The sequence below is a fragment of the Brachyhypopomus gauderio genome, chromosome 1, assembly GCF_052324685.1.
Source record: "Brachyhypopomus gauderio isolate BG-103 chromosome 1, BGAUD_0.2, whole genome shotgun sequence".
Classification (NCBI taxonomy): domain Eukaryota; kingdom Metazoa; phylum Chordata; class Actinopteri; order Gymnotiformes; family Hypopomidae; genus Brachyhypopomus; species Brachyhypopomus gauderio.
Window position 1 is genome coordinate 18,112,104 of NC_135211.1, and position 24,223 is coordinate 18,136,326.

Consider the following 24,223-nt stretch of genomic DNA (forward strand, 5'->3'; position numbering starts at 1 on the left):
TGAATATTCAAGCTTCTTCAGTGGCAAATGTTTGATGATGTAACAGCATACAACTACAACAGCTACAGTGATGACATGAGATCTAATCAGACACACAAAAATAAGGCCCACACTAGTTAACTGAGCAAAGAAAATGATACATAAAGCAGACCACCATGTAGGTTTTGAAAGAATGATAATTTTTTTGGTGCTTTTCCATCATGACTTAGTTCATCGTGGTGGCGCTGCCATTTTTAGAAACTGTAGGTTCTCATGATTGACGGCACATGCATCTTTTTGATGTGTGGAGGCGTTCTTGGGTTATTAAACTGAAAAAATGTAATTGTCCCTGCTAAATGCAGGCTTTGGGTTGAAATAATGAACAGATGCAGTGAACTCCCTGTCTCCAAGTACCTCTAATGCATATAATGTAGGTTGTGCTATACTTTTCATATAAAAAGTCAGTAACCCAGAGGGTTATAAATAATGAACCATATGACTAAAATAATTTTAAATATCCAGATAGTATCCAAGTACTCACTATGCGGTTTCCTCACAGGTTTAATTTAACAGTGTCAGTTTATGATGATAACTTAAACTAAACTCTTAAAAATTCAACAACTTCAAAAGTGAAACTAACACAAAAAGTAGCAAAGGCCTCTCACACCCTACAAGAATGGTCCTCGCTGCATATGGTGCTTTCTCTTCAACGAGATGTCAGCATGAACCAAAAATCACCACAATTTAAAAGAACAATACCATTATACACACTGCATTTCACTCACCAGCAGTGAAGTCCTTGTTCAGGTCAATGAAGGCGTTGGAGTGAGGAACTCGGATATTCACACCATCTCTGAGAGCTTGTTCACATCTCAGCGTCCTGCAGAACAAACAAACAATTACAAAAGAAATCAATGGCACACCTTAACTGTGAACCACAGAACTATGGCTGAGAAGGCAGCTCTCCTAGAAGGTCCTCACCTGTTACGCAGATAGCAAACTTCTGTAACACCACCCACTACTCCAAAAACGTCTGGAACCATGTCCCCATTAAAGCTGCAACAGAGGAAATGATGAACAATCATGCCTCACGCTGAACTAAACATTGTCTCTACACACTCCATGGGTCTCTACACACTCATGCAAGCAGTCATGACATGACTCATGCACTTACTCCATGACAAGGGGCTGGTCCTGAAATTTCTTGTTAAGATCAACTCTCCCGCTCTGATCTGCAAACGTGCATCATTGAGAATTCATATAATTAACAGTCATTAATAGTGTGCATTTACGAAACTGTTTAATTGATTGAATGCATAATAGATAAGCCAATTTAAAAACAGATAATAATATATAATATGGATTAGATGCTGAATGCACAACTTTACCCAAAGTTTGGTTATTCCCCCAGAATATGAAGACATTGGTCTGCCTGGGGCCAGAGTTTTTCGGATAGCCAGTGAGAAGGACGTCCATTTGCGAGTCTCCATCATAATCCGCTGGGACCACGCTACTGATGATGTCAACGTCACTGAAAGAGCAAGAGGAACTCAGCTACACACATCTGAATTCAGAAGATGAAACAGCAGAGACATGCTACTGACACCATGGCATCCTGGCCCCTGGATCTGTACGTTATAGCATCTTACTTTGGGAAAACGTCTTTGGTGAGATGCACTTTAGGTTTGAAATAGGGAGCTTTGAGGTCTGCCAGGAAAATCAACAGCTCAGACTCTGAAAAGAAAGAAAAATAAATGTGTCATTCTCAAAAAAACATCACGAGGAGTAGAAGGTGATTGAGCTATTCGTGAGGACTGATAGGCAGACACACAGTATCACACAGTGATAAACACATTAACTAAGGACACAGTTTATAGCTGATAAAGCACACACCAGCTAGTCAATAACACACCTCCTGTCAGCACAGAGCTGGGTAGTAACCTACCTAGGTGTGTTTATATGATTATATGTTTCTAAACTACGGGTTAATCTCACACACACACACATGTATCCAGCCCTACAGACAGCAGCGGTTCGGACGCCCGTGTTGTCTATTAGCTGAGGCGGCTAACTACTCACGTCCTCTGAGGACGAACACATCCGTCTGTTTATCCGAATTGAAGTCTCCAAACGCAGCGACCGTGCCCTCGTTTTCCGTCCCGAATAAATCACTAGTCACGTCTTGCAGTCCGGACGCACACCGTCCCAAAAGGGCGAGCGCGGCGGCTAAAGCGGGGAGAGCTGACAACAGCATCCTCACTGTGGCGGCCTTCACCTCAGCAGCGCCACGACACGCTTTACGGCAGGGGCGCCAACGCTCGGCGCTGTCAAAACACGGAAATTAATGAAACAGGTGAAAATATTCCGCGTTACTCTCAAACGTGACTCATGAAGACACGCTAATTAAAGTTTTCGGTTGAATAATGTATAGGTGGGCGCAGCTGAAACGTCAAACATCATAAACGCGTAGCAGTGACCGAGCGCTTCCTGGTTTTGCGACAGTGTCGCGCCGCCGTCACTGCTTATTCCCCAGTAAACATGTCCAGCTTAGCGGACGTCGGCTGGAAGCTGCTGGAGTTTAAAGCCAGATCTAAACGTTCAGGTTTGGCATTTTTCACATGCATGGAGTTGTTCACGGTGTGCGTTTTGTGCGGTTTCATGTCCATGTGCATTTTGAGCGGTTGTCAGTGACCGAGAGACGTGAATGTCAGTGTGCATGTGGAGTCTCACTCATATAACGCAGGCTTTAAAGGTCAGACGTGCAGCTTGTCTTGGTCCAGCGTTATTTTAAGACCCTACAAGGAAATCGACACTAAGTATTAACACTTGATTGTACATAAAATGTCACTGAAAACCTTAGATGTTCCTCCATGTCACTGGAAGGCCCAACAGTTACAAGAGTTGTTCAACTCGAGGCCAATATATTTAATAAGTTCCCCTACACATGATCAGACAATCGTTTTATTAAAGGAGATATAAGGTTAAACTCTCTTCATCTTCACAAGGAAAACACGTTAATTAAGCCTTTAATCGGAATGACTGGCTCCATCATTTGCTTGTTTGTTTGATTTATTAACAAAGAGGGGATTCAATACTTTAACGCATTATGAGCTGCATGGGCACGAGGCAGACATCTGTTATTACAAATCATGAACTTTCAATCACATTTTTCATTTAGCTGGACATTTAGCGTGTCATTCACTCCAATTCACCAATCATGTCATTTTGCTGCATTTGGTGTGTCTGATGACTTGCTGTGTAATTTCATGTAATCTTTCGTTCTTCTTTGAACCTGCTGTACTAACCCGCAGAACTTCAGTAGTGTTGTAAGTGTTGTAAGAGGATTGCTGTAGCACTCACCTAACGAAACATGGCCAACACTGCCAAAGCGATTTCCAGTTACCGACAAAAACTCCACAGATTTGGTAAGTTGTACATCTTTAAGTCGTCCCGGGATGTAGAAGTATCAAACCAAGTAGATTTTCTATGATATGGTGCACATGTCTGTATGCACAGATTAGTACCCAGACCGATTAATATTACACAAATTGTTCATGGACATAATAATAATCTATTTTAATTTCTATAGCAACATTCTCAAAATTATAAATTAACCATAAACACAATGTTACAAGTCTAATTTCAGAAAATTTACCAGCATTACTGCTATTTGAATTCACCCTTTTCCTTAATAATTAAAGAATCTAATCTAATCAGTGCTGGGGCCCATATGAAAACTTGTTTTCAGTCTGTCAGACTATGTATATATATACCAACTGTATCTTCATCTCTATCATATTTCTTTAAATATAATCTTTCAATCAAATGTTTTCTTGGAAGGTTACCAAGTAATTCAACATCAAGAGTATAAACTGTATAAGTATAAGTGAACTTAAATGAGATGAATCTTTCATTTGCTTGTTAGATGTGCACAGCTTGGCCGAAGTTATCTTTAAAGAGATGGCTTTGTCCCAGCTACTTAAAAGCTGATGGAAATTATGCTAATTTGCTCAGAAATGGGAATTTTTAGTACCCGAGGAATTGACCCTGGGTCGATTCCATTAAAATGTAAATCACTCCAAAGTTAAATGTGTCTGAAATGGTGCTCCCATGGAGGGGGTTCCCTGAGACTCCCTCCACATCACAGCATACTGCCTGTTCTGTTCCTAGGACCCCGTTCCAGTCTGCACTTGTGCCAGTGACTTCAATTTAAAATCTATACTTGATTGCCAAAAAATGCACTGCCAAATCTTTATTATAGCCTTTTTTGTTTCTTGGCTTGCCTTGTTCTTCTGGCACAGAAATATTATGTTCAGAATAATAAACGGAAACGGAAAACCAAATAATACTGTAGTAGGTGATATATAAGTGACCCCATGTATAATGAAGTTTACCATTAGCAACCTACTCAATAGTACAGGTGTTGATCTATAGTCTGGACTAGGACCCTTGTAGTATATGCTAGGCTCTCAAATAAGCATCAGCCTGACTGCATTCCTGTTGAGCAAATGGGATGATGTGTGCTTATGAGGTCAGGAATATGTGCACGTGATGGTGCTAAACCATGCTCTCTGGTCCCTGTGTTCAGGCTCCATTTACGAACCCCTGAAGCTGTCGATTCTGCACAGCGAGGATGAGCCTCTGTGGGATAAACTGGATCACTTCTACAGGGCAGGTGAGGTGTGCAGAACCAGACTAGCTTTTGGTGCTCATCGCATTATTTATGTAGCTAACGCATCAGAGAGTTTTAGAGTCTGGGCCTTACGTACGCTATGCAGCTGTCCGATCTGTAGCTCCTCTACGCCATGTCTGTCTCATACACTGTGAGTCCCTGTGTCTCCCATGCACACCTCCAGTACACACTACATCTCTAGTATGCACTACACCTCCAGTACGCACTACATCTCTAGTATGCACTACATCTTCAGTACACACTACATCTCTAGTATGCACTACATCTCCACTATGCATTACATCTTCAGTACGCACTAGGTCTAGTACACACTCTGTATCATCTGTAGGCCCTGGATGCCTCTTTCTTTTTGCTCCTCGTCCCTCTTGTGTCCGTAATCAATACGTCTACATTCTCCTTCACTGGCCAGCATGTAGCAGGCTGTCTCTATCTGTCTTTCTTTCTATCTTTTTTTTCACTCTCCCCTTTTCACTGTTTGTCTTTCTGCTCCTCTGTTGTCTTTAATAGCTCTAAATCCTTTTCTTCTTTTTCTTCTTCCTGATTCTTCTATTATCTTTCACAACCATCTACTGTTGCCAGTTTTCAACTGTAATTCCAGTTACTGAAATGCCAGCTGTCAAATAAATGAAGATTTGGATTCGCTTCTAGAGGGTTTCCTTACCTCTGATTGGACAACGAGAGATGATTAACTCAGGACAATGTCTCCATCTCAGATGACACGTAATGCAGTCTGGGTTTTGGTAGCTCGTAGAAAGGCACGTGACTGTGGCGGGCCGTACGCTAAGCCTGGTCTTTTGACAGTAAAAGCAATACTTTAAGGAGAGTACTGCTGGTGTGGGCTTGTCTTCGAGAGCCTTTCCAAAACGAATCAGGACGACAGTTTTAGGGGCAGCGGTGTGATCTGAAATGTGGAGCATTATGTGGAACAGTTGGAGGAAGTAATGGAGGTAATGGGGTGTCACACTTCCTGCGTTCACCATGCTGCCACTGCTGTGTCTCCAAATGTGGGCACACACACACACACACACACACACACACACACACACACACACACACACACACACACACACACATACACACACACACACACAGGCACTGATAATCATTATGGCAGTCTATAGTTCTGAAGTTCCTTTTGCTCCTACATTGTGACACACATGTGCACATACGCACAGATATGCACACACACGCACACACACACACACACACACACACACACACACACACACACACACACACACACACACACACACACACACACACACACACACACACACACACACACACACAGCCTTTTCTGCTGACCCCAGGACCCGAAAGCTAACCACCGTTCTTTATATTTTGCTATATTGATACATTCAAATGTATCTTCATGCTTTGTCTCTACAGTAGCTTAAAACCGGGCACACAATACTGGAACATTGCCAAAATGTGACAGTTATTCTGGGTGTATCTCTCTCTCTCTCTCTCTCTCTCTCTCTCTCTCTCTCTTTCTCTCTTTCTCTCTCTCTCTCTCTTTCTCTCTCTCTCTCTCTCTCTCTCTCTCACACACACAAATCACACACACACATTTTCTTTCTATCTCTTTCTTTTTATCTCTGTCTGCCTGTGTGGGTCTCTCTCTCAGCTGTTGGTTTTCTTATTTATGTGGTAATTCTCCTCACTGCTCCCCGTCTCTCCTCTCCTCCCCGTCTCTCCTCTCCTGCCCGCGGTGCAGCTTCATTCCTCAGATTAAGTCGGAAAAACAGCCGTTAACTTCTATTAGAGAAAAAGACCCACACCCCCATCTTAGACTCTTGCCTCTGCCTCTCTCTCTCTGTCTGAACAGAAAAATGACCCACTCAGAGTGTGTGACTCATACACACTGTGTATATTTGTAACATTAGCAGTTGATTTAGACGCACATTATACTGATATATGACAGACACTGTGTTTTGTGAGTTTGCATCTAGAGCGCCTTGATAGGCTTCTCCATCCACTGATAGAGTATAAATAATATGTAATCTATGTCTTTTTTCATCGTCAGAGAGGGCTCTCTCTCCCTCTCTCTCTCTCCCTCCCTCTCCCTCTCCCTTTCAGTTTGTGCAGGTGCCGCTCATCCGCGGCCGGCTGTGAATCGACTGTAAATGAGTTTTGTGTTGTGCTGTCGTTCTCACGTCTGGGTCGCCCTTGATTGCTGGTTTAGCGTGCGCTGCGGAGGAAACGGTTGCTAATGGAGGCCCGAGTGTCGCGTGCTCTGTCCATTCATCATCAGCGGCGTTGCTGCTGGAGGCCGACTCTCTTCCGCCGCCTCTGATCAGATAACGGGGGATTTCTCCCGCTCGCTGTGAGCGGCGCCGCCGTTCTCTGGGGTCACGTTAGCCGCGGGGCCTGTGAAGTGTTTATTAATGTTTCCCTCCTTTGGCCCCCGACCTCTTTATCTGCAGCCCTGCTGACTGTGGCTCTGTGGAACAGCCTGTGGGTAGCAAACTGCAGACCGCAGTGGACGCACCCTTCATCTGTACCAGCACAGCAGACTGCTGGGAAATATCCTGCTTTCCTCTTTAACCTGGATGCACTAGAAGAGAGAGTGATAGTCATATGCAGAGATGAATGTCTGTTGGTATGGTTAGGGCTCTGGATCCTGGGTTAATGCTGGGTTAATCCTGGGTTAATGCTGGGTTAATGCGATGGAACTGAGATCCAGGTTCAGTGGATCCAGACCCTGGGTTATGTCGGTGGATCCAGAGTCTGCTGCATTGTCTTCTCTAGTCTTGGATCATGGATCAAAACAAAAGTTCACAAATGGGTGAAAGGTTGGAGAACAAGTGTAGAGGAACATTAACCTGTGCTTGAATGGAGGTGATGTGAAGCGAAAGGGAAAAGCTAATGAAATGCTGTCAGATTTGCCTTCAAGCCCTTTTTGATTGGTGGAAAATGCATTAAGCTAAACCTCGTCTGGCAGTTTGAGCAAACTATGGACGACCATGTCTCTCTTCTCATTACTGTTAATGGTGGGGGGGGGGGGGGGGGGGTGCTCTTTGATAAGAGTCCTCTATACGGGATCAATACTTGAGTGTCTCTCTCCCCAGCCCTGCTTTCACTCACTCCCTCTCCCCATGTCTCTCTCACCCGTTTTTCCCTCTAGTGAAGACGACCATTCTGAACTATCAGAGCCCTACGACGGGCCTGTTCCCGGTGAAGACCTGCTCTGACTGTAAGGAAGCCAAGGTGCGGGACTCCTTATACTGTGCAGCCAGTTCCTGGGCCCTGGCTCTGGCGTATCGGTGAGAGACACAAACGCCCACCCACATCAAAGATCCATCAAATCACTTGATTTTTGACTGCAGCTAAGTGTGGGCCACACAGTGAAGTCAAGGTGTTTTCCTCCCACTGTTAATTCGGGATACGGTGGTTTAAACAGTGTGGGCCACTCCAGTGTGCAGTTCCGGTGCTCCGTGTGGTTCTGTGGTGGGGGATGCAGGTAGTGTTCAGTAACATGTGATTCGTCAGTGCTGGGCAAACCTTGTTCTTGGTCAAAAAGGAATTCTGAACCTGGAGCAGATTGTGGAGCTAGGACAGGTTTGGTGGACTCTTGTCTTTTAGAACTTTATTATGAAGGAAATTCTCACAGTTCTCACAAGTAACACTGGGCTATGTAATAAAATGTGCCCCTCCCAGAATTAATATAATTTTTGATTCAGATGACCATATTATATTTTACATGTAATAAACCGTTGCCTGTATCTTCCTTCATCTTTGGTTGCAGGCAGAAAGGGCAAGTAAAATAAATCAAAACCTCCCCACAGAAGAATATAACCACTGATAATGGAAATAGATAGAAATTCTGAAAGAAAAAAACCCCTAATTAAAGCATTGTGGAGCACGCCCTATTGGTCCAGGGCTACCAATAAAGAGTAGCGGAAGATCTCAAGCAGAAACGATTATGCTCCATCTCTGTGTGCTTGGACCCTTTATTAAGTAGACATCCCCTACAGAGATGAGCATTTGTTTAAATATGTCTTGTAGTGTAGCACTTTACACGAGCAGATGTACAGACAACTAGTTGGAACGGATCACTGGACACTTTTCAGCACCGGTCTAGAAGCTGCAGATTGTCTGCAATTAAAGCTTCCAAAATAGTTATGGAGTCTGAGCATAAAATACACGTTATAATTCAACAACCAACAAAACTCTGACATGTCTTGCTCTGGATCTGATAGGCTGAGGCTCAATAGGCTCCACCTCTTTCTGGAGCAGGTTTTCCCTCCAGCTCTTTGTAAGAACTCCTCTGTGGGATTCAGAAAGCCATGGGTGAAGGATCTTTCTCCTGCTCACAAAGTCCCCAGGGCCGGAAGGCAGAACTCCTTAGGAGTCAGCACGATGGCTTCTCTCTGCTTCTCCAGCCTGGAGGGGAACCGGGCTCCCGGAGGACGGGGACCAGAGTAAAAATAGACGACTGGGTTTATCAGAGACACGTTTGGTCGTTTGTCTCCTCTCTCCATTAGCACTGCTCACACTGTTTAATTAAGATGATCTCAATCTGGACAGCCTTGCCTGAACTCATTATTTACTGCCCTTGTGACTTTGTGTGTGTGTGTAGGTTAGTATAGAGTTTAGATGCAGGTGTGTGTGTGTGTGTGTGTGTGTGTGTGTGTGTGTGTGTAGGTTAGTAAAGAGCTGATATGGATGTGTGTATGTAGGTTAGAATAGAATTCATATGGAAGTGTGTGTAGGTTAGTATAGCATATATATGCATGTGTAGGTTAGATTAGAGTGTGTGTGTGTGTGTGTGTGTAGGGTAGTGTAAAGTTTATATGGAGGTGTGTTTATGGGTTAGTATAGGTTGGTATATGGAGGTGTGTGTGTGTTGTGAGGGGGGTGAATGGATATTTATATATGTATGATTAATAATTGATTAATATATGCTAAGTTTTGAGTGTGTGTCTGCCGTGCTGTAGTTCTGAGTGTGTGTGTGTGTGTGTGTGTGTGTGTGTGTGTCTGCCATGCTGTAGTTCTGAGTGTGTGTCTGCCATGCTGTAGTTCTAAGTGTGTGTTTGCTGTGCAGGCGTATTGATGATGACATGGGCCGCACACATGAGTTGGAACACTCGGCCATTAAGTGCATGCGTGGGATCCTCTACTGTTACATGCGGCAGTCAGACAAGGTGAGTGTGTGTGTGTGTGTGTGTGAGTGAGTGGGGGTGTGGGTGGGTAGAGGGGGGAGAAGGGGGGGTGTGGGTGGGTAGAGGGGGGAGAAGGGGGCGTGTGGGTGGGTAGAGGGGGCAGGAAGGGGGGGTTGATTTGGGGTCTGCACAGCTCAGAGATCTGCAGGGACGTTGGCATGGTGAAATATCTCGAATGTAAATAAAGGCTGTAATGAGTACATGGAGTGTTTCATTGTAAAGCCTACTTTTAGTCATGCTGTTTGCCGAGCATATGTAATGTGGTGTGCATGGCAACTTGCAGGAAAGGCACATTTAATATGTTTAGAATTAATATAGTCTTAATGCTTAAAGTCATAGGTTTCATGTATTAGTACCAATATAAATATTTTTCTTTGGTGCCATTTGCAATATCCTGCTGACCTATAAGAAACCAGTGAAGGAGTTATGTTTATTAAAGTTCATGTTGCTGAGAGGGGGTGAGATGCCTGTAATAACCAAGGCGTGTGTGCCATACACGTCTTTGTGTTGTTCAAAGCGTTGACTGGCTGGGGTCAGGGCTGCAGACTTCAGGAGAGTTACGCAGGACACAGGAACCATGCAGTGCCTCACCCCTCGCCCACCACACATGTCACCAGCTAGACTCAAATATCCTGTAGCCCGCTGTCCTGTTTATATAATAACGGGTCAAGGCAGTTCTACAAATAACAAACAGGCTCTAGAACTGTAGGAAAGATTCTAGAAGGGGGGGGGGGTGTTCTAGTGCATCTAGAGCTGTACGGTGTGTCCTTGGCTAACCGTTATGTCCACAGAACTTTATACTACTGATTATGCAGATAGCTACAATATACAAATGAACCCTTTAACATATACAAATAAAGACAATCTTGAAACATTCACTGTTGTGTTTTAATAGTACAAGGCATATTGCAGTGACATTATGTATCAGTATAATCATGCTATGAGCTTACCTTGCAGAGTTATCTTAGGATTAACCATGTAGATTGCCCCTTCGATTGGGGGCCGGTACTGGCTTCTAGGGTTCATAGACAGCATTCACAGTCTATGCTAGTTGTAAGGCCCTCTTGATGAAGAATTAGATTAATAATCTGAAAGAAAAAACAAACATGTGTAGACATGTGCTTTCGCCACGTATAGTGCTGCTTGTTAAAATGATTCTTAATTACAAACCCCTACAGTACACCAGTTTTCCTTAGTCATTGTCGTACATACACACACACGCATGCTGTGTCGCGCACACACATGCACAGCTCTCTTTTTTTTTTGCCTTTGAAATTGTTCCGTTTCATTTAATCCTGACCTCCCAAGACCTAATTTGAGGGAAAGCTTTTCCGTGTCTTAATTAGAATGTACCGTTTATCCAGTTAATTAAACAGCGCGGTGCTCGTTAGCAGCTGTCTCGACTGCTCAGATGGAGCGCGGTGGCTTTTGGGCCGCTGGTTAAGTCCACTTACCCGGCAGCAGCACGTCCGCCTGGGGGTCCAGGTGTGAGCGTCCCCCTCCACCAGCGAGATGCATGGGTCAGGAGGAAAAAAGTGTGGCATTAGAGCCACACACACACACACACACACACACACACACACACGCACATGCGCTCATTATCAGTGTTTGTATATTTAAGTTGCAGACACAGATCCATGGTCAGGGAGTCTGCAGGGCGCAGGGTGATACACACCCGCAGGTGCTCTGCTGCTTCAGTACCTGTGCTGCTGTTGTCTCAGTTTCATCTCACACACCCGGTTGACTTCCAGGTGTGTGAGACGTCACCTGACTGCTGTGTAGGGGTCCGCATCACTCCAGGTGTGTGAGACGTCACCTCACTTCTGTGTAGGGGAGGGGTCCGCATCACTCCAGGTGTGTGAGACGTCACCTCACTTCTGTGTAGGGGTCCGCATCACTCCAGGTGTGTGAGACGTCACCTGACTGCTGTGTAGGGGTCCGCATCACTCCAGGTGTGTGAGACATCACCTGACTGCTGTGTAGGGGTCTGCATCACTCCAGGTGTGTGAGACATCACCTGACTGCTGTGTAGGGGTCTGCATCACTCCAGGTGTGTGAGACGTCACCTGACTGCTGTGTAGGGGTCTGCATCACTCCAGGTGTGTGAGACGTCACCTGACTGCTGTGTAGGGGTCTGCATCACTCCAGGTGTGTGAGACGTCACCTGACTGCTGTGTAGGGGTCCGCATCACTCCAGGTGTGTGAGACGTCACCTGACTGCTGTGTAGGGGTCCGCATCACTCCAGGTGTGTGAGACGTCACCTGACTGCTGTGTAGGGGTCCGCATCACTCCAGGTGTGTGAGACGTCACCTGACTGCTGTGTAGGGGTCCGCATCACTCCAGGTGTGTGAGACGTCACCTGACTGCTGTGTAGGGGTCCGCATCACTCCAGGTGTGTGAGACATCACCTGACTGCTGTGTAGGGGTCCGCATCACTCCAGGTGTGTGAGACATCACCTGACTGCTGTGTTTTCCATCTCTGCCCCTGTGGGGGAGGAACTGAGACCTGCTGCACGTGTCCTCATCACCGTCCCACACAGCACTGCCCAGGGTGAAGGAAAAGACGAGAGAGACCAGGACATATCTGGGACAGAGGAACGCGGGGGTGGAGAGAGAGAGAGCAGGAGAGGAGGAAGAGGCCAGAGTGAAATGATCAGAAGAACGGAAGAGTGAAAATGGGACATTTATTTTTACCACTTTATTTATACTATGAGTGCCTGTATGTTTCATGCTCAGTTGAAAAATTGACAGCATAGTGAACACGGAGTCTCAGCAGCATGTAGTGAGCGCAGAGTCTCAGCAGCGCATAGTGAACGCGGAGTCTCAGCGGCGCGTAGCGAGCGCGGAGTCTCAGCGGCGCGTAGCGAGCGCGGAGTCACAGCGGCGCGGAGTCACAGCGGTGTGTAGTGAGCGCTGCCATCACACCTGCCCTCTGCTTCACAGTATCCTGTCTCAGTGGACTAAAGCCTATGAGAACATTTTTCTACTTCTAAAGGTGTTTTTGAGTTTACAAATAATTAGGAATTATCCCAATTACAACTCATAAACTCAGAAATTCCAAACAAGAATTAGACATGAAGTACAATTCTTTAGACTTTTCAAAAGTTCTTCATAAGTAACGGAAGTCATTCAGAAAGTCTTACTTGGCCAGTGGGAGGAACATGGGGTGTGAAGCCTTGTAGAAAATAATTGCATGAAATGGTTTGTGCTAATTAAATTAAATTAGTACTTGCAGGGCTATGAGTTACAAGCTAAGCACTGTAAGAAAATAATAGGAAAATTTATTTTTTATGTTTTTTGCATAATTTTAGCATTATCAGCAGTCTAAGTATAAACATGGAATATGTGTGTACCTACTGGTTTGAATATCAACACCACTAATGTAACAGAACCCCTGTTTCCCTTAAAAACCATTTAAAAGAAAATTTTAAAACAAATCTTAAATTCATTCCCAATGAGGCAATTTTGACAAGACCAAAAAACATCAGTTGGTTTCCCTTTAATGAAATTCAATTTAGATGCAGATGGGATCTAGAAAACCTGCCGTGTGTCTGTATGCAGTGTTTCCTCATCCAGGAAATATCTCCTTTGGATAGAAACAAGAGACTAATGCATTTTTAAGGAGTGTTGAGAGAGGCGTTTGCAGTAGACGGAGAGCTGTCTGGTCAGCCTGAGGAGACCCGCGGGCCATCCACACACACGCGGGACATCCACACAGGGCCGGGCTGACCCCATCCCGGCAGCCCGTCAGGTTGTGCTACCTCCAGATGCCTCCAGATACCCTTTACAGAGTGACCCCTAAACACCCCCCCCCCCTTAATGAAGGCCAGTGTTGATCACAGGAAGCTGTTCTCTCTGCCGCCCCAACAGCACATCTGGCCTGGCTAACCTGTATACACAAAGTCAGCACATGTGTTGAAGGTTTACTCTAGAGGAGGTGCTGGTGCTGGTGTATCAGAGTGTGGGTGGAGGGAGGTGGAGGAATGTGATGCTACTCAGAATTAGTGTACCGTGCCAGTTGACTGTCCTTCACATGCCTTACTGAGGATTTGATGATAATAAAATGGAGACTTTGGACAGATGGAGTGTGAGATGCATCTGTCATGGCCAGTTATCTCTTTCTGTTCATGTCTTTCTCTCTCTCTCTCTCTCTCTCTCTCTCTCTCTCTCTCTCTCTCTCTCTCTCTCTCTCTCTCTCTCTCAGGTGGAGAGGTTTAAACAGGACCCCAGTCCTTCCTCATGTCTACATTCGGCATTCAACGTCCACACAGGAGATGAGATTTATTCCTATGCTGAGTACAGTCATCTGCAGGTACTTGGCTTCTCCTCGGGTTCAACCCCTTCCCAGTTACACACTCCGTCCAAACACAAGACTTGGTGACAGAGTTTAACTCCAAACGTTTACACTGATAGATCGGTAAATTACTAGCACATCACTTCCTAGCAGCACTGATGTTCACCATTGGTTCAATTTGGCACAATGGCAGTGTACAGTGTTAAGAAACCACAGGTTTGTGGTACGCTGGGTATGAGCTCTAGATGAGCCCTAAATGAGCTCTGCTGCCTTCAGCATCTCTCCCACAGAGAATCCCATTACTCGTTCAGTCAGGGAAGTCCGCTCACGTTCAGATGCAGACCTGTCAGATGACCTCAGAGAAATGGGCTCAACCAGGCAGTTACTTGACCTCTCTCTCTCTCTCTCTCTCACACACACACACATACACACTCTCTCTCTCTTTACCTCCTCTCTGCTTCTCACTCTGCTTCTCACACACACAAACATGCACACACTTTCTCTCTGTCTCTCTCTCTCTCTCTCTCTCTCTCTCTCTCTCACACACATACACACTCTCTGTCTCTCTTTACCTCCTCTCTGCTTCTCTCACACACAAACATGCACACACTTTCTCTCTCTCTCTCTCTCTCTCTCTCTCTCTCTCTCTCTCTCTCTCTCTCTCTCTCTCTCTCTCTCTCTCTCTCTCTCTCTGCAGATCGATGCTGTGTCTCTGTTCCTCCTGTATCTGGTGGAGATGATTAGTTCTGGTCTACAGATCATCTACAACACTGATGAGGTACTGACAGGAATCGAGACCTCCAACAGAGAATCGAATAAAACACAACAGTGTCATTTTACCCTCCCGAGAAACATCCCTGCCCACAGCACGATGACCCACACATTTTCCTGCACAAATTGGAACAGTGTGCGGTAATGGTGTCGCTTTGCGGCGGACGCAGGGCCAGCCCTTGCCACGCTGTGTCAGCTGTTGTAATAGCTACACAGGAGCAGTCAGTGGGGAGGTGTCTGGTGCTAGTGAGCTGTGTGCTCCTGCCAGGACGTTTCCCCTCCCCACTGACCGCTGCTGTCTGTCTCCTGCCGCCAGTGCTGCCACCCCACGCCGGGCACACTACCCCTGGACAGCCCCGCCATCATGCTTAAAATAATTTAAATCGATTGCGTCTGCTTTTAGTGCTACTTTACAAACCTGCCGAGACGCTTGAAAACCGCTTCCTCGTCTCAGTCCTGCCGTTGGATAAATATTGGCATGTTAAATATTAAATTCTCTTCTGGGCCCCTGAACATCACAGTAAGCTGACTTCCTTGAGCCGCACGTCACGACAGTAATGTTGACAGCACATTTGTACAGGAAGATGAGATGTGTAAGTGGAAGGATGCGTGTTGGTGTGAGTCTGGAGGAGAGAGTGGAGCTGGAATGATTCTTTAATCTCCCTCTCGCCTGCCCCTCTAGCCTCTCTGGAAATCGCAGGAGTTCATTAATTCCATCTTTCTTTCCCGCCACCAGCTCTCGGGGAGATTTATTCAGTTCACTGCTGTGAAATCGTCTGTAGAATAATTGCGACTTTTATTTATTCGTTGGCTTTATCTTCGAAACGAGAAGCTCTCCTGAACACTTGATTCGAGAGCCAGTTACGTGGGCTTTCTTTACCAAAGAGGAAGTTGCACTTTCCAGCCCGGTCGTGCGTCCCGGCTGTGGACAGGACACCAGCGTGGCTTTTCTCAGGGCTCGTGCTGTTTGCAGAGCAGACCTTAATTGGCGTGTTTAAACAGTGCCCACTGGGCCCCATAATGCAATTTGAAAAGCGTGGATGTGAAATCAGCAGGCCAGTTTGTGTGTTCACCAGCAGAGTGGTGGGCAAATGAGGGTGATATGGGAGATTTAGTTCGCTCCTTCTTCCTGGCAGTTTGTAATGATTTTTTGTGTGTTTGTAATCTCATTATAACACCATTGGATCTCACTCTGCCACCCCAGCCTCCATTCCGTGTGTCGCGTGTGTGTGTGCACGCGTGTGTGTGCACGCGTGTGTGTGCACGCACAGCTTTAGTCGAAATGATGCACAAATCCATTATAATGGGGAGAGAGCGCGAGGGAAAGAGAAGGTGGCATCACCGTGTGTGTGTGTGTGTGTGTGTGTGTGTGTGTGTGTGTGTGTGTGTGTGTGTGTGTGTGTGTGTGTGTGTGTGTGTGTGTGTGTGTGTGTGCTGTTCTGCTTACAGTCTGACAGGCTTAGAGAGAAAGAGTAGGGCAGAAAACTGGCTCCTGAGGCCTGGGTTCTTCATTAAGACCCTGTATAAGTCAACACATTAATCATTATATTGCAGACTAAAATAAAACTATGCGCTGTCTCTGTGCTGGGCTCCGCCCCTGCGCTGGGCTCCGCCCCTGGCACGTCTCTCCCGGCGTCCTGTGGCCCAGTTTAAAGAGCTGGAGGGGCTCCTCACTGCGTGGTAAATGAAAGCCCTCGTCACTCTGCTCCCGCACTGTACACACGCCCCCTTCCTCCCCCGCTGAAGTCATCGTCCTGCGCTCGTCTCTCCTGCTGCGTTTGTGGCGGGGGGTGTGGTGGTATGTTTTACCTCTTGTGTTGAACTTCTCCCCCAGCAGACACCATCCACACAAGGGTGGGGGTTTTCTAGAGGTATATGAGAACACACCACTATCTCCTTCATCTCCTGTGTGTGTGTGTGTGTGTGTGTGTGTGTGTGTGTGTGTGTGTGTGTGTGGCTGTGGCTGTGTGTGTGTGTGTGTGTGTGTGTGTGTGTGTGTGTGTGTGTGTGTGTGTGTGTGTGTGTGTGTGTGTGTGTGTGTGTGTGTGTGTGTGTGTGTGTGCAGGTATCGTTCATCCAGAACCTGGTGTTTTGTGTGGAGAGGGCCTATCGTGTCCCTGACTTTGGGATGTGGGAGAGAGGGAGTAAATACAACAATGGTAGTACGGAGCTCCATTCCAGGTGAGCGTCACTATGGTGACCACAGCCACCCTCTTCAGAGTTACTAACGCACGGCTAGTTAAACTCAGCACACATGTGCTTCGCAATGTTAGAGATGTTAGTCATGACTGACAAGTATGATTACAAAGAGATTGGGAGAGTGCGATTGTAAAATCTCATTTTAACCAACTTTTTCTTTTCTGTTTTGTATTTTGCTTTTATGAGTTGTTACTGTTTGCTTGGTTTTACTATTTGTTCCTTAGTATATTTGGGAAGTATTTTTGGATTCTCAGTGAAATAAAAAGTGAAAAGTACTGTTCAAGAAACAGCAAAGACACCAAGGGAGGCAGGAAAGTGTGTAGGGAAGGAGGGCTGGTCTGTTGAGGGAGGCAGGAAAGTGTGTAGGGAAGGAGGGCTGGTCTGTTTAGGGAGGCAGGAAAGTGTGTAGGGAAGGAGGGCTGGTCTGTTTAGGGAGGCAGGAAAGTGTGTAGGGAAGGAGGGCTGGTCTGTTGAGGGAGGCAGGAAAGTGTGTAGGGAAGGAGGGCTGGTCTGTTTAAGGAGTAAGGGAGTGTGTAGGGAAGGAGGGCTGGTCTGTTTAGGGAGGCAGGGAGTGTGTAGGGAAGGAGGGCTGGTCTGTTTAGGGAGGCAGGGAGTGTGTAGGGAAGGAGGGCTGGTCTGGTTAGGGAGGCAGGGAGTGTGTAGGGGAAGGAGGGCTGGTTTGGTTAGGGAGGCAGGGAGTGTGTAGGGAAGGAGGGCTGGTCTGGTTAGGAAGCCGGTCCTCTTGGGCTGATGGAGATAGTGCTGGTCTCGGATGCTCTCTGCTGGGCTGGTCTCAGGCGGGAGAGTCTCGCCCCAGAGGGCTGCGTATCAGCCCGGGCCAGACACCACTGCTGCCGCCCCCTGAGCGGAAGAGCCTGAACCTCCTCCCTCTGCCTACCAGCGCCATGGGTTCTTAAAGAGTCTCCAACTGAACTCACTCCTGTCAGCCTCTGGATCTGCAGCCAGACGTTGTGTCTCCCAGCAGATCCCAGTTCCTTTTCCCTGCTTCACTGGGTCCTTATCACCACAGCACATAGCGTCTCCTCCGAGAGACAATTAGACGAATGACTCCTTCAGCTTGCTTTACTTGCCTAAAGGAAGTATTACATTTACTACTCCTAGGAATATATCAGATACCCTTTCAGGAAAGAAGCAAGACAAATTCTATTACTTTAAAATGTTTTATTGCTTTAAGAAGTTATATTGTATATGTCCATTTCCAGAAGGATAAATCAGTACTAGGGTTATTGCTTGGTTATGTGTAAACATCCCTTGTAAAATACAGAGTGATCCCTTTACTGGGACTATTTTGTACTCCCCATACAGTGTATATGCAGTGTTGAGATCAGCTGTAATGGTTTGGACCTGTGTTCTTCAAAAGTCAGTTGAAGAACTGCTGTCCAGGAACAACTGGCCCTGTGTCCTCTCCTGGACAGCAGCAGGCCCTGTGTCCTCTGTATGTTGTCAGCTTTGGTTTGCCTCTTTCATGAGTGACCTAGTTTTGACCACAACGGTACGGCAACCAGTGTAACTGAATTTGTTATTAAGATATTTGACAATTCACAAAATACATATTTTTAAAATAGTAGAGAATTACCCTGTTTCTAACAAAAATTGTAAAAATTAATCCAAATAGCTCAAATTCTGTGCTGTACACTTATGTCCAAACTGGTATCAGGGTGATGCTGTGTTAGAAGTGGAATCAGGGTGAGACGCTATGTCAGAAGTGACTGGCAGCACTCAGGAGGGTGAGACGCTATGTCAGAAGTGACTGGCAGCACTCAGGACCACTTCAGCATTTTATTCCACTTACAGCAATCGAAGCACCAAGCTGGATTAAGCGGAGAATCCATAATCAATATGAAGAGCAACTCGTTAGGTCAATAATCAATAATCATAGTAAAGAGCAGCTTGGTAGGTCAGTAACCAGGAAAATGGATGACTGAAGAAACTAGTAAACACGGACGTTGAGAGACGGGAAGGACAAATGTAGCATACACACCGAGATAGACGTGTTCAGCTGTAGGCAGTAATGGATAATGAACCTGAGCAGGCCATGAACAATGGCGGGGTTATAACATGTGAAGAGCACCCACTCTGACCAGGTTCACTGACCCACATGGTCGTGCCAATCTCCATTCCCACGTTTAGTATGTGGACACCTAAATTCACCAACGATGCTTAAAATGCACATTTAATCTGCTCATACACCTGTACAAGCATCCCATGCTAAAACCTATGAATATGAATGAGGGTTTTAAATATCTAGGTATCACCTGTGCTTTTTTTTTTTTTTTTTGCTGAAATACAGGTTGTCCATTAAAAAGTCCAATGGTGCCATTGCATGAGCAGTAAGAGGACTACAGACCTGTAGCTCTGGAGGAAGCCTGGGGTCAGATAAGGGTCAGCACCTTGGACAGCTCCTGTACACATGTATACAGTGGACTGAGCTTCTGATCATCCAGGATATCTGTGCAGGGCTTCAGTATGTGTTCAGTATGGATGGAGCAGAGAGGCGGTGTTGTTGCTCTGCCGTGATTCAGAGGAAACCCACAGATGGTGGTCTTGGTGAGGGTTACAGCTGTATTTGATGGCTGTGGTGTGGCTCAACGTTCACCCATCTCACGTCACCTCTCTCTTGTTCTTTAATATGCATGGCCTCATTTGCATGTCGATTTTGGTTGGCTTTCACCTATGAAACACGTGAATTTAGCACAGCGGTAAGTTGACACTGGTGCACTAGTCACCATGGTAACGGTATCCTATGAATAGGAAGTGTTGCATATTCTACGTGCCATTGTGTGGCTAGTGTGTGTTAGTGTAAGTTTTATGAATATGGCCCAGTATCTGTTGTTATTATGATTGCCCACAATAAGCTTACAAAGACAAAGCAGAGTTTGAGTTTACTCCAGTGAAGGCAACAGTTGGGCCGATTGGACTGTTGTGGGCTCATTCATTTGAGTTGCTACCAAATTTGAGTTTAATGCATTTAGACTACTAAAGTAAAACGGTGAAGGACAAATGATAACACAACAAGAGTAATGATACTATATCTTGAGTAGGTACCCATTTTCCATATGGGTGTGTGTTTGTGGATGGGATCTCTTGGCTGTCCCAGGCTCCTGGACTGAGCTGAGAGAGGACGCTGTTGGAGGAGGAGTGTGAGAGTGAGGAGGTGAAGGAGTGAGGAGGTGAAGGAGTGAGGAGTGAGAGAGTCGGGCTGTGCAGAAGAACGCCAGAAGTCTGTCTAGGAGTCGTGGGATGACAGAGCTGATAAATGTTTCCAGCATGGATTTGAAACCATCACACTGCAGAGTGAGGGAGTGAGAATGAGGAGAGAGTTTTAAATGGTGCTCCAGACCAAAGCAAACGAGAGCTGCATCATCACTTCCCCATCCTGCTGAACACAGGCCAGATTCATCCAGCAGGAGCCTGGAGCCCCTGGACCCTCCCAGGGTTCGTGTCTGCCCCGGACAACATGCCGAATTTAATACAAAGGGCTTGCTTTCCGTGCTGAAGTCTCCAAGTATCAATAAGGCAGAGACTTGCGGCCACTGCATTCCTTTCATCCAGCGTGCAGGTAGTATTTCAGTAGTGCGCAGACCTTCTCGGCGTTGAGGTCTTGGGAGAGCAGCGTGTTGAGTCAGCAGAGCCGTCTGCTTTATCTCCGCCTTCCTGTTGCTTTGTTCTACATCGATTGCACTTTGAGAAAACCTGCTGGTCTGCAGGTGGTGCTCTGGGTGTAGCTGCGTTGGGCTGATGTGGGTCTGTCTGTGGTTATCCTGTGATTTTTCTCTACCCACAATTACCTCAGTGCCTCTGTGCTCATTTTCAGTGTTTTTGGCAGGTTTTGTTTTGCTTACTGTGGTTTGACCTTCCGTCCTCTCCTATCACACTGCCTGGTCTGTTTGACCTCCAGTAACCCCGGCACTAGGCACTGGGCTCTTTAAGAAATGCAATACGGCAGACGCCATTCACTCTGGTTAACTTCAAAGGAGTGTGGACATGGATCGGAGCAGTTAAGGGTATTGATATTGAGAACAAAAGACTTGGGTGGTATCCACTGAGACCGTCTTCCCTGCTCTGAGAGGTGTGAAATGGGGGGCACAGTATCTTTCTTTAGACAAAAAAAAAAGGTCGCTTCTAAAATCAATCATGCAGCTGAGCTCTTCCTGTGTTCGCAGTTCAGTGGGGCTGGCCAAAGGTGCTCTGGAGGCGATCAATGGCTTCAACCTGTTTGGCAGTCAGGTAGGTGAGATCTTTTCCCCCGCCGCACCACACCGCCTTATTCAGCCACGAACACGGAGTTTCAGACTTTAATGGTGCTTTAAGGCCCCTAGTTCACTCTGGGCTGCTTTAATGGTGCTTTAAGGCCCCTAGTTCACTCTGGGCTGCTTTAATGGTGCTTTAAGGCCCCTAGTTCACTCTGGGCTGCTTTAATGGTGCCTTAAGGGCCCTAGTTCACTCTGGGCTGCTTTAATGGTGCTTTAAGGGCCCTAGTTCACTCTGGGCTGCTTTAATGGTGCTTTAAGGCCCCTAGTTCACTCTGGGCTGCTTTAATGGTGCTTTAAGGGCCCTAGTTCACTCTGGGCTGCTTTAATGGTGCTTTAAGGGCCCTAGTTCACTCTGGGCTGCTTTAATGGTGCTTTAAGGCCCCTAGTTCACTCTGGGCTGCTTTATTTCTTGTTCCTCAGATATGATGAAACTGGGTTTTCTGTTTTAGGCCTTTGGGTGATCAGTGGGTGTCTGTGAAATGATCCGTAGTTACAGTAGAAATCTATGTGTCTTTAGCAGACCTGGACTATCATGATACGCTGGGTGGTTTCCTGAGACGTACATGCTCTGTGTAGACTCTCCGTCCACGGGCGTTTTCTGTGTGTGACGGATGGTCGGGACTCTTCTGCTCTCATTCCACTGCTTTCTGCTGAAGTCATTAGTAGGATTCATTTGTTTTGATGTTGAGGAGCAGCATTTGTAGAAGGCCGCATTCATCATATGTACAAATGGGTCGGAAAAACAACAAAAACCCCCAAAGCGCTCCCTTGTTTTTCCACACAGTGTTGCCCATCTCAGACAAAATGAAAACCTTGTGCCAGCGAATCTGTACCACACTGTTGTGATTCAGTGTAGTAGCGGAGACGGAGGTGAGGACGCAGTGTGTGAGGTGAGACTCTCGTTATCTAGTCTGTACTGCCGGGTGTAAACACAGTGGGTGTTTGGAATAACACTGCTTCTGACCTTTAATGTGACTCAGTGCTTTAGTGAGAAGTTGGCTCTGTACCGTTAGCCTGGGTCTTGGAGACACGTCGCTGCAGTAGGGACCTCCGCTTACCCCACAATTAACAACAATTTATGACCATTTATTTTCTGTGTGGTGGTTTTTTTTTTTTTTTTACTCAGTGCTTCATTGCAGTCATGGTGAGGTGGATCCAGAGGGCCTCAGTCAGGGTTATTAGTGAGAGCTCTTGGACTCTCCTCTGAGCCCTCGTGGCCTTCCATGCGGGGATGTGTCTCCGTCATTAGCTCTGGAGAACAGGCTCTCTGGAGAGCAAGCACTGAAAGTCAGAGGGAAGAGCTAGATTTATCCACTCCAGTCCTGCGAGAGGGCTGCTGGGTACAGCTCTACTCTCGCTGCACTGAAATACTCTGACGAATCGCTGTAGGATTTGAGATGAACAAAGCACGACTACTGTGTGTGTGCGTGTGCGTGTGTGTGTGCGTGTGTGTGTGCGTGCGTGTGCTTGTGTGTGAGGGAGAGAGAGGGAGTTTTATGTGGGTGTTAAACAGCACAGGATTACGAATGCACTAACTCTGCCAGTATCTTTTGAATGTCTGCTTTACTATTTTCAACATTAACTTTGAGCAGTTTTAAGGCTGCCTATTATCTAAATCAAATGTTTGTGTGTGTGCGTGGGTGGGTGTGTGTGTGTGTGTGTGTGTGTGTTATGAATTATGAATATAATTATATATACAGTATGTATAAATATCTCTTTCAAGCAGTCATTTTCCTTCATGCTTGGGTCTGGGAGTTTGAGGGTCCTGTACAGAATCCTAACTGTTCCCAGGACTGAACTCTTCTACACGGAGATCTCTGATGTACACAGGACTGAACTCTTCTACACGGAGATCCCTGATGTACACAGGACTGAACTCTTCTACAAGGAGATCTCTGATGTACACAGGACTGAACTCTTCTACATGGAGATCTCTGATGATATACTCAATACTGAACTCTTCTACAAGGAGATCTCTGATGTACACAGGACTGAACTCTTCTACATGGAGATCTCTGATGATGTACTCAGTAGGGTTGCAGCGGTAACCGGTTTCACGGTATACCACGGTATTAAAATGCACGGTTATCATACCGTGTGCATTTGCTTATTACCGGTAAAAAGCAAGCCAGCGGAGAAACTGACCCGTGCATGCGCAACTCCGCTCCGGTTCAGCTACTCAGCACACAGCGGTGAGAATGGCAGAAAGTGTATCAGACTTAACAAATTTTTTAACAAAAACAAAAAAGCTAAACTAATGTCAGCGGCGAAAATGACGTAATCGCGGTGGCTCCGCCCGTGCGCGAGGGTCTCACGCGCTGTCGATTAGCGAGGTCGTGCACCTCTCGAATTTTGTAACTGCGCGCGCCGCGCCTCAGCGCAATGAACAAAGTCATGTTTGCAGGGTTCATACACCTTTACAAGGTGGAATTAAATCACTTGTACGTCACTTTAAAGGTCCATTTCAATATTTCCCAGCACGTTAAACTTAATAAAGTTAAATATTTATACATATACTCGAAATAATTAGCTTTTTATCACATTATTTAATGGTTGTTTATTTTCAAAACGCCCAATCTTAACGTCTTCACATTCTCTCATGTTTCGTCCTGGAATTACAAGAGGCTCGTATTTGTTAACGTGATACGAGAGAACTGTGCGGAGTCGCGCGCTACGGTCACTAGTGAAAAGAATAAACCTAGCTTTTTATGGTCCTTGCTTTCACTGGATGTGAAAGACGCCATTAATTTACATGCGTTCATTTTCAAATTCTAACGTGCCTGTTTTTCACATGTTAAAACCAGACTCGGTGTGAAAGCCTTAAAATAGAAATCTCTATTGTGATTA

General features: G+C 46.1%; 2 protein-coding genes across 4 annotated transcripts in view; one reads left to right on the top strand and one right to left on the bottom strand.

Moving 5' to 3' along the window:
* itfg1 (integrin alpha FG-GAP repeat containing 1) overlaps positions 1–2,460 on the bottom strand; it is a 123,594-nt gene extending 121,134 nt beyond the window's left edge. The window contains exons 1-6 of the mRNA XM_077000440.1: positions 2,059–2,460; positions 1,629–1,713; positions 1,368–1,510; positions 1,154–1,211; positions 961–1,035; positions 765–859 (exon numbers count right to left, since the gene is read on the bottom strand). Coding sequence (XP_076856555.1) covers positions 765–859; positions 961–1,035; positions 1,154–1,211; positions 1,368–1,510; positions 1,629–1,713; positions 2,059–2,233 — 631 coding nt within the window. The 5' untranslated portion in view covers positions 2,234–2,460. The remainder of the gene's footprint in view (positions 1–764; positions 860–960; positions 1,036–1,153; positions 1,212–1,367; positions 1,511–1,628; positions 1,714–2,058) is intronic.
* Positions 2,458–24,223, top strand: part of phkb (phosphorylase kinase, beta) — a 69,483-nt gene continuing 47,717 nt past the window's right edge. For 2 of the 3 annotated variants that reach the window (XM_077000421.1, XM_077000411.1), the window contains exons 1-8: positions 2,474–2,581; positions 4,568–4,654; positions 7,800–7,938; positions 9,720–9,819; positions 14,043–14,150; positions 14,830–14,910; positions 16,969–17,084; positions 21,287–21,350. In XM_077000421.1, the coding sequence (XP_076856536.1) occupies positions 2,518–2,581; positions 4,568–4,654; positions 7,800–7,938; positions 9,720–9,819; positions 14,043–14,150; positions 14,830–14,910; positions 16,969–17,084; positions 21,287–21,350 (759 nt within the window). In that variant the 5' untranslated portion in view covers positions 2,474–2,517. Of the gene's footprint in view, positions 2,582–3,290; positions 3,405–4,567; positions 4,655–7,799; positions 7,939–9,719; positions 9,820–14,042; positions 14,151–14,829; positions 14,911–16,968; positions 17,085–21,286; positions 21,351–24,223 lie in introns of all 3 variants that reach the window. The other variant, XM_077000429.1, reaches the window with a different exon arrangement.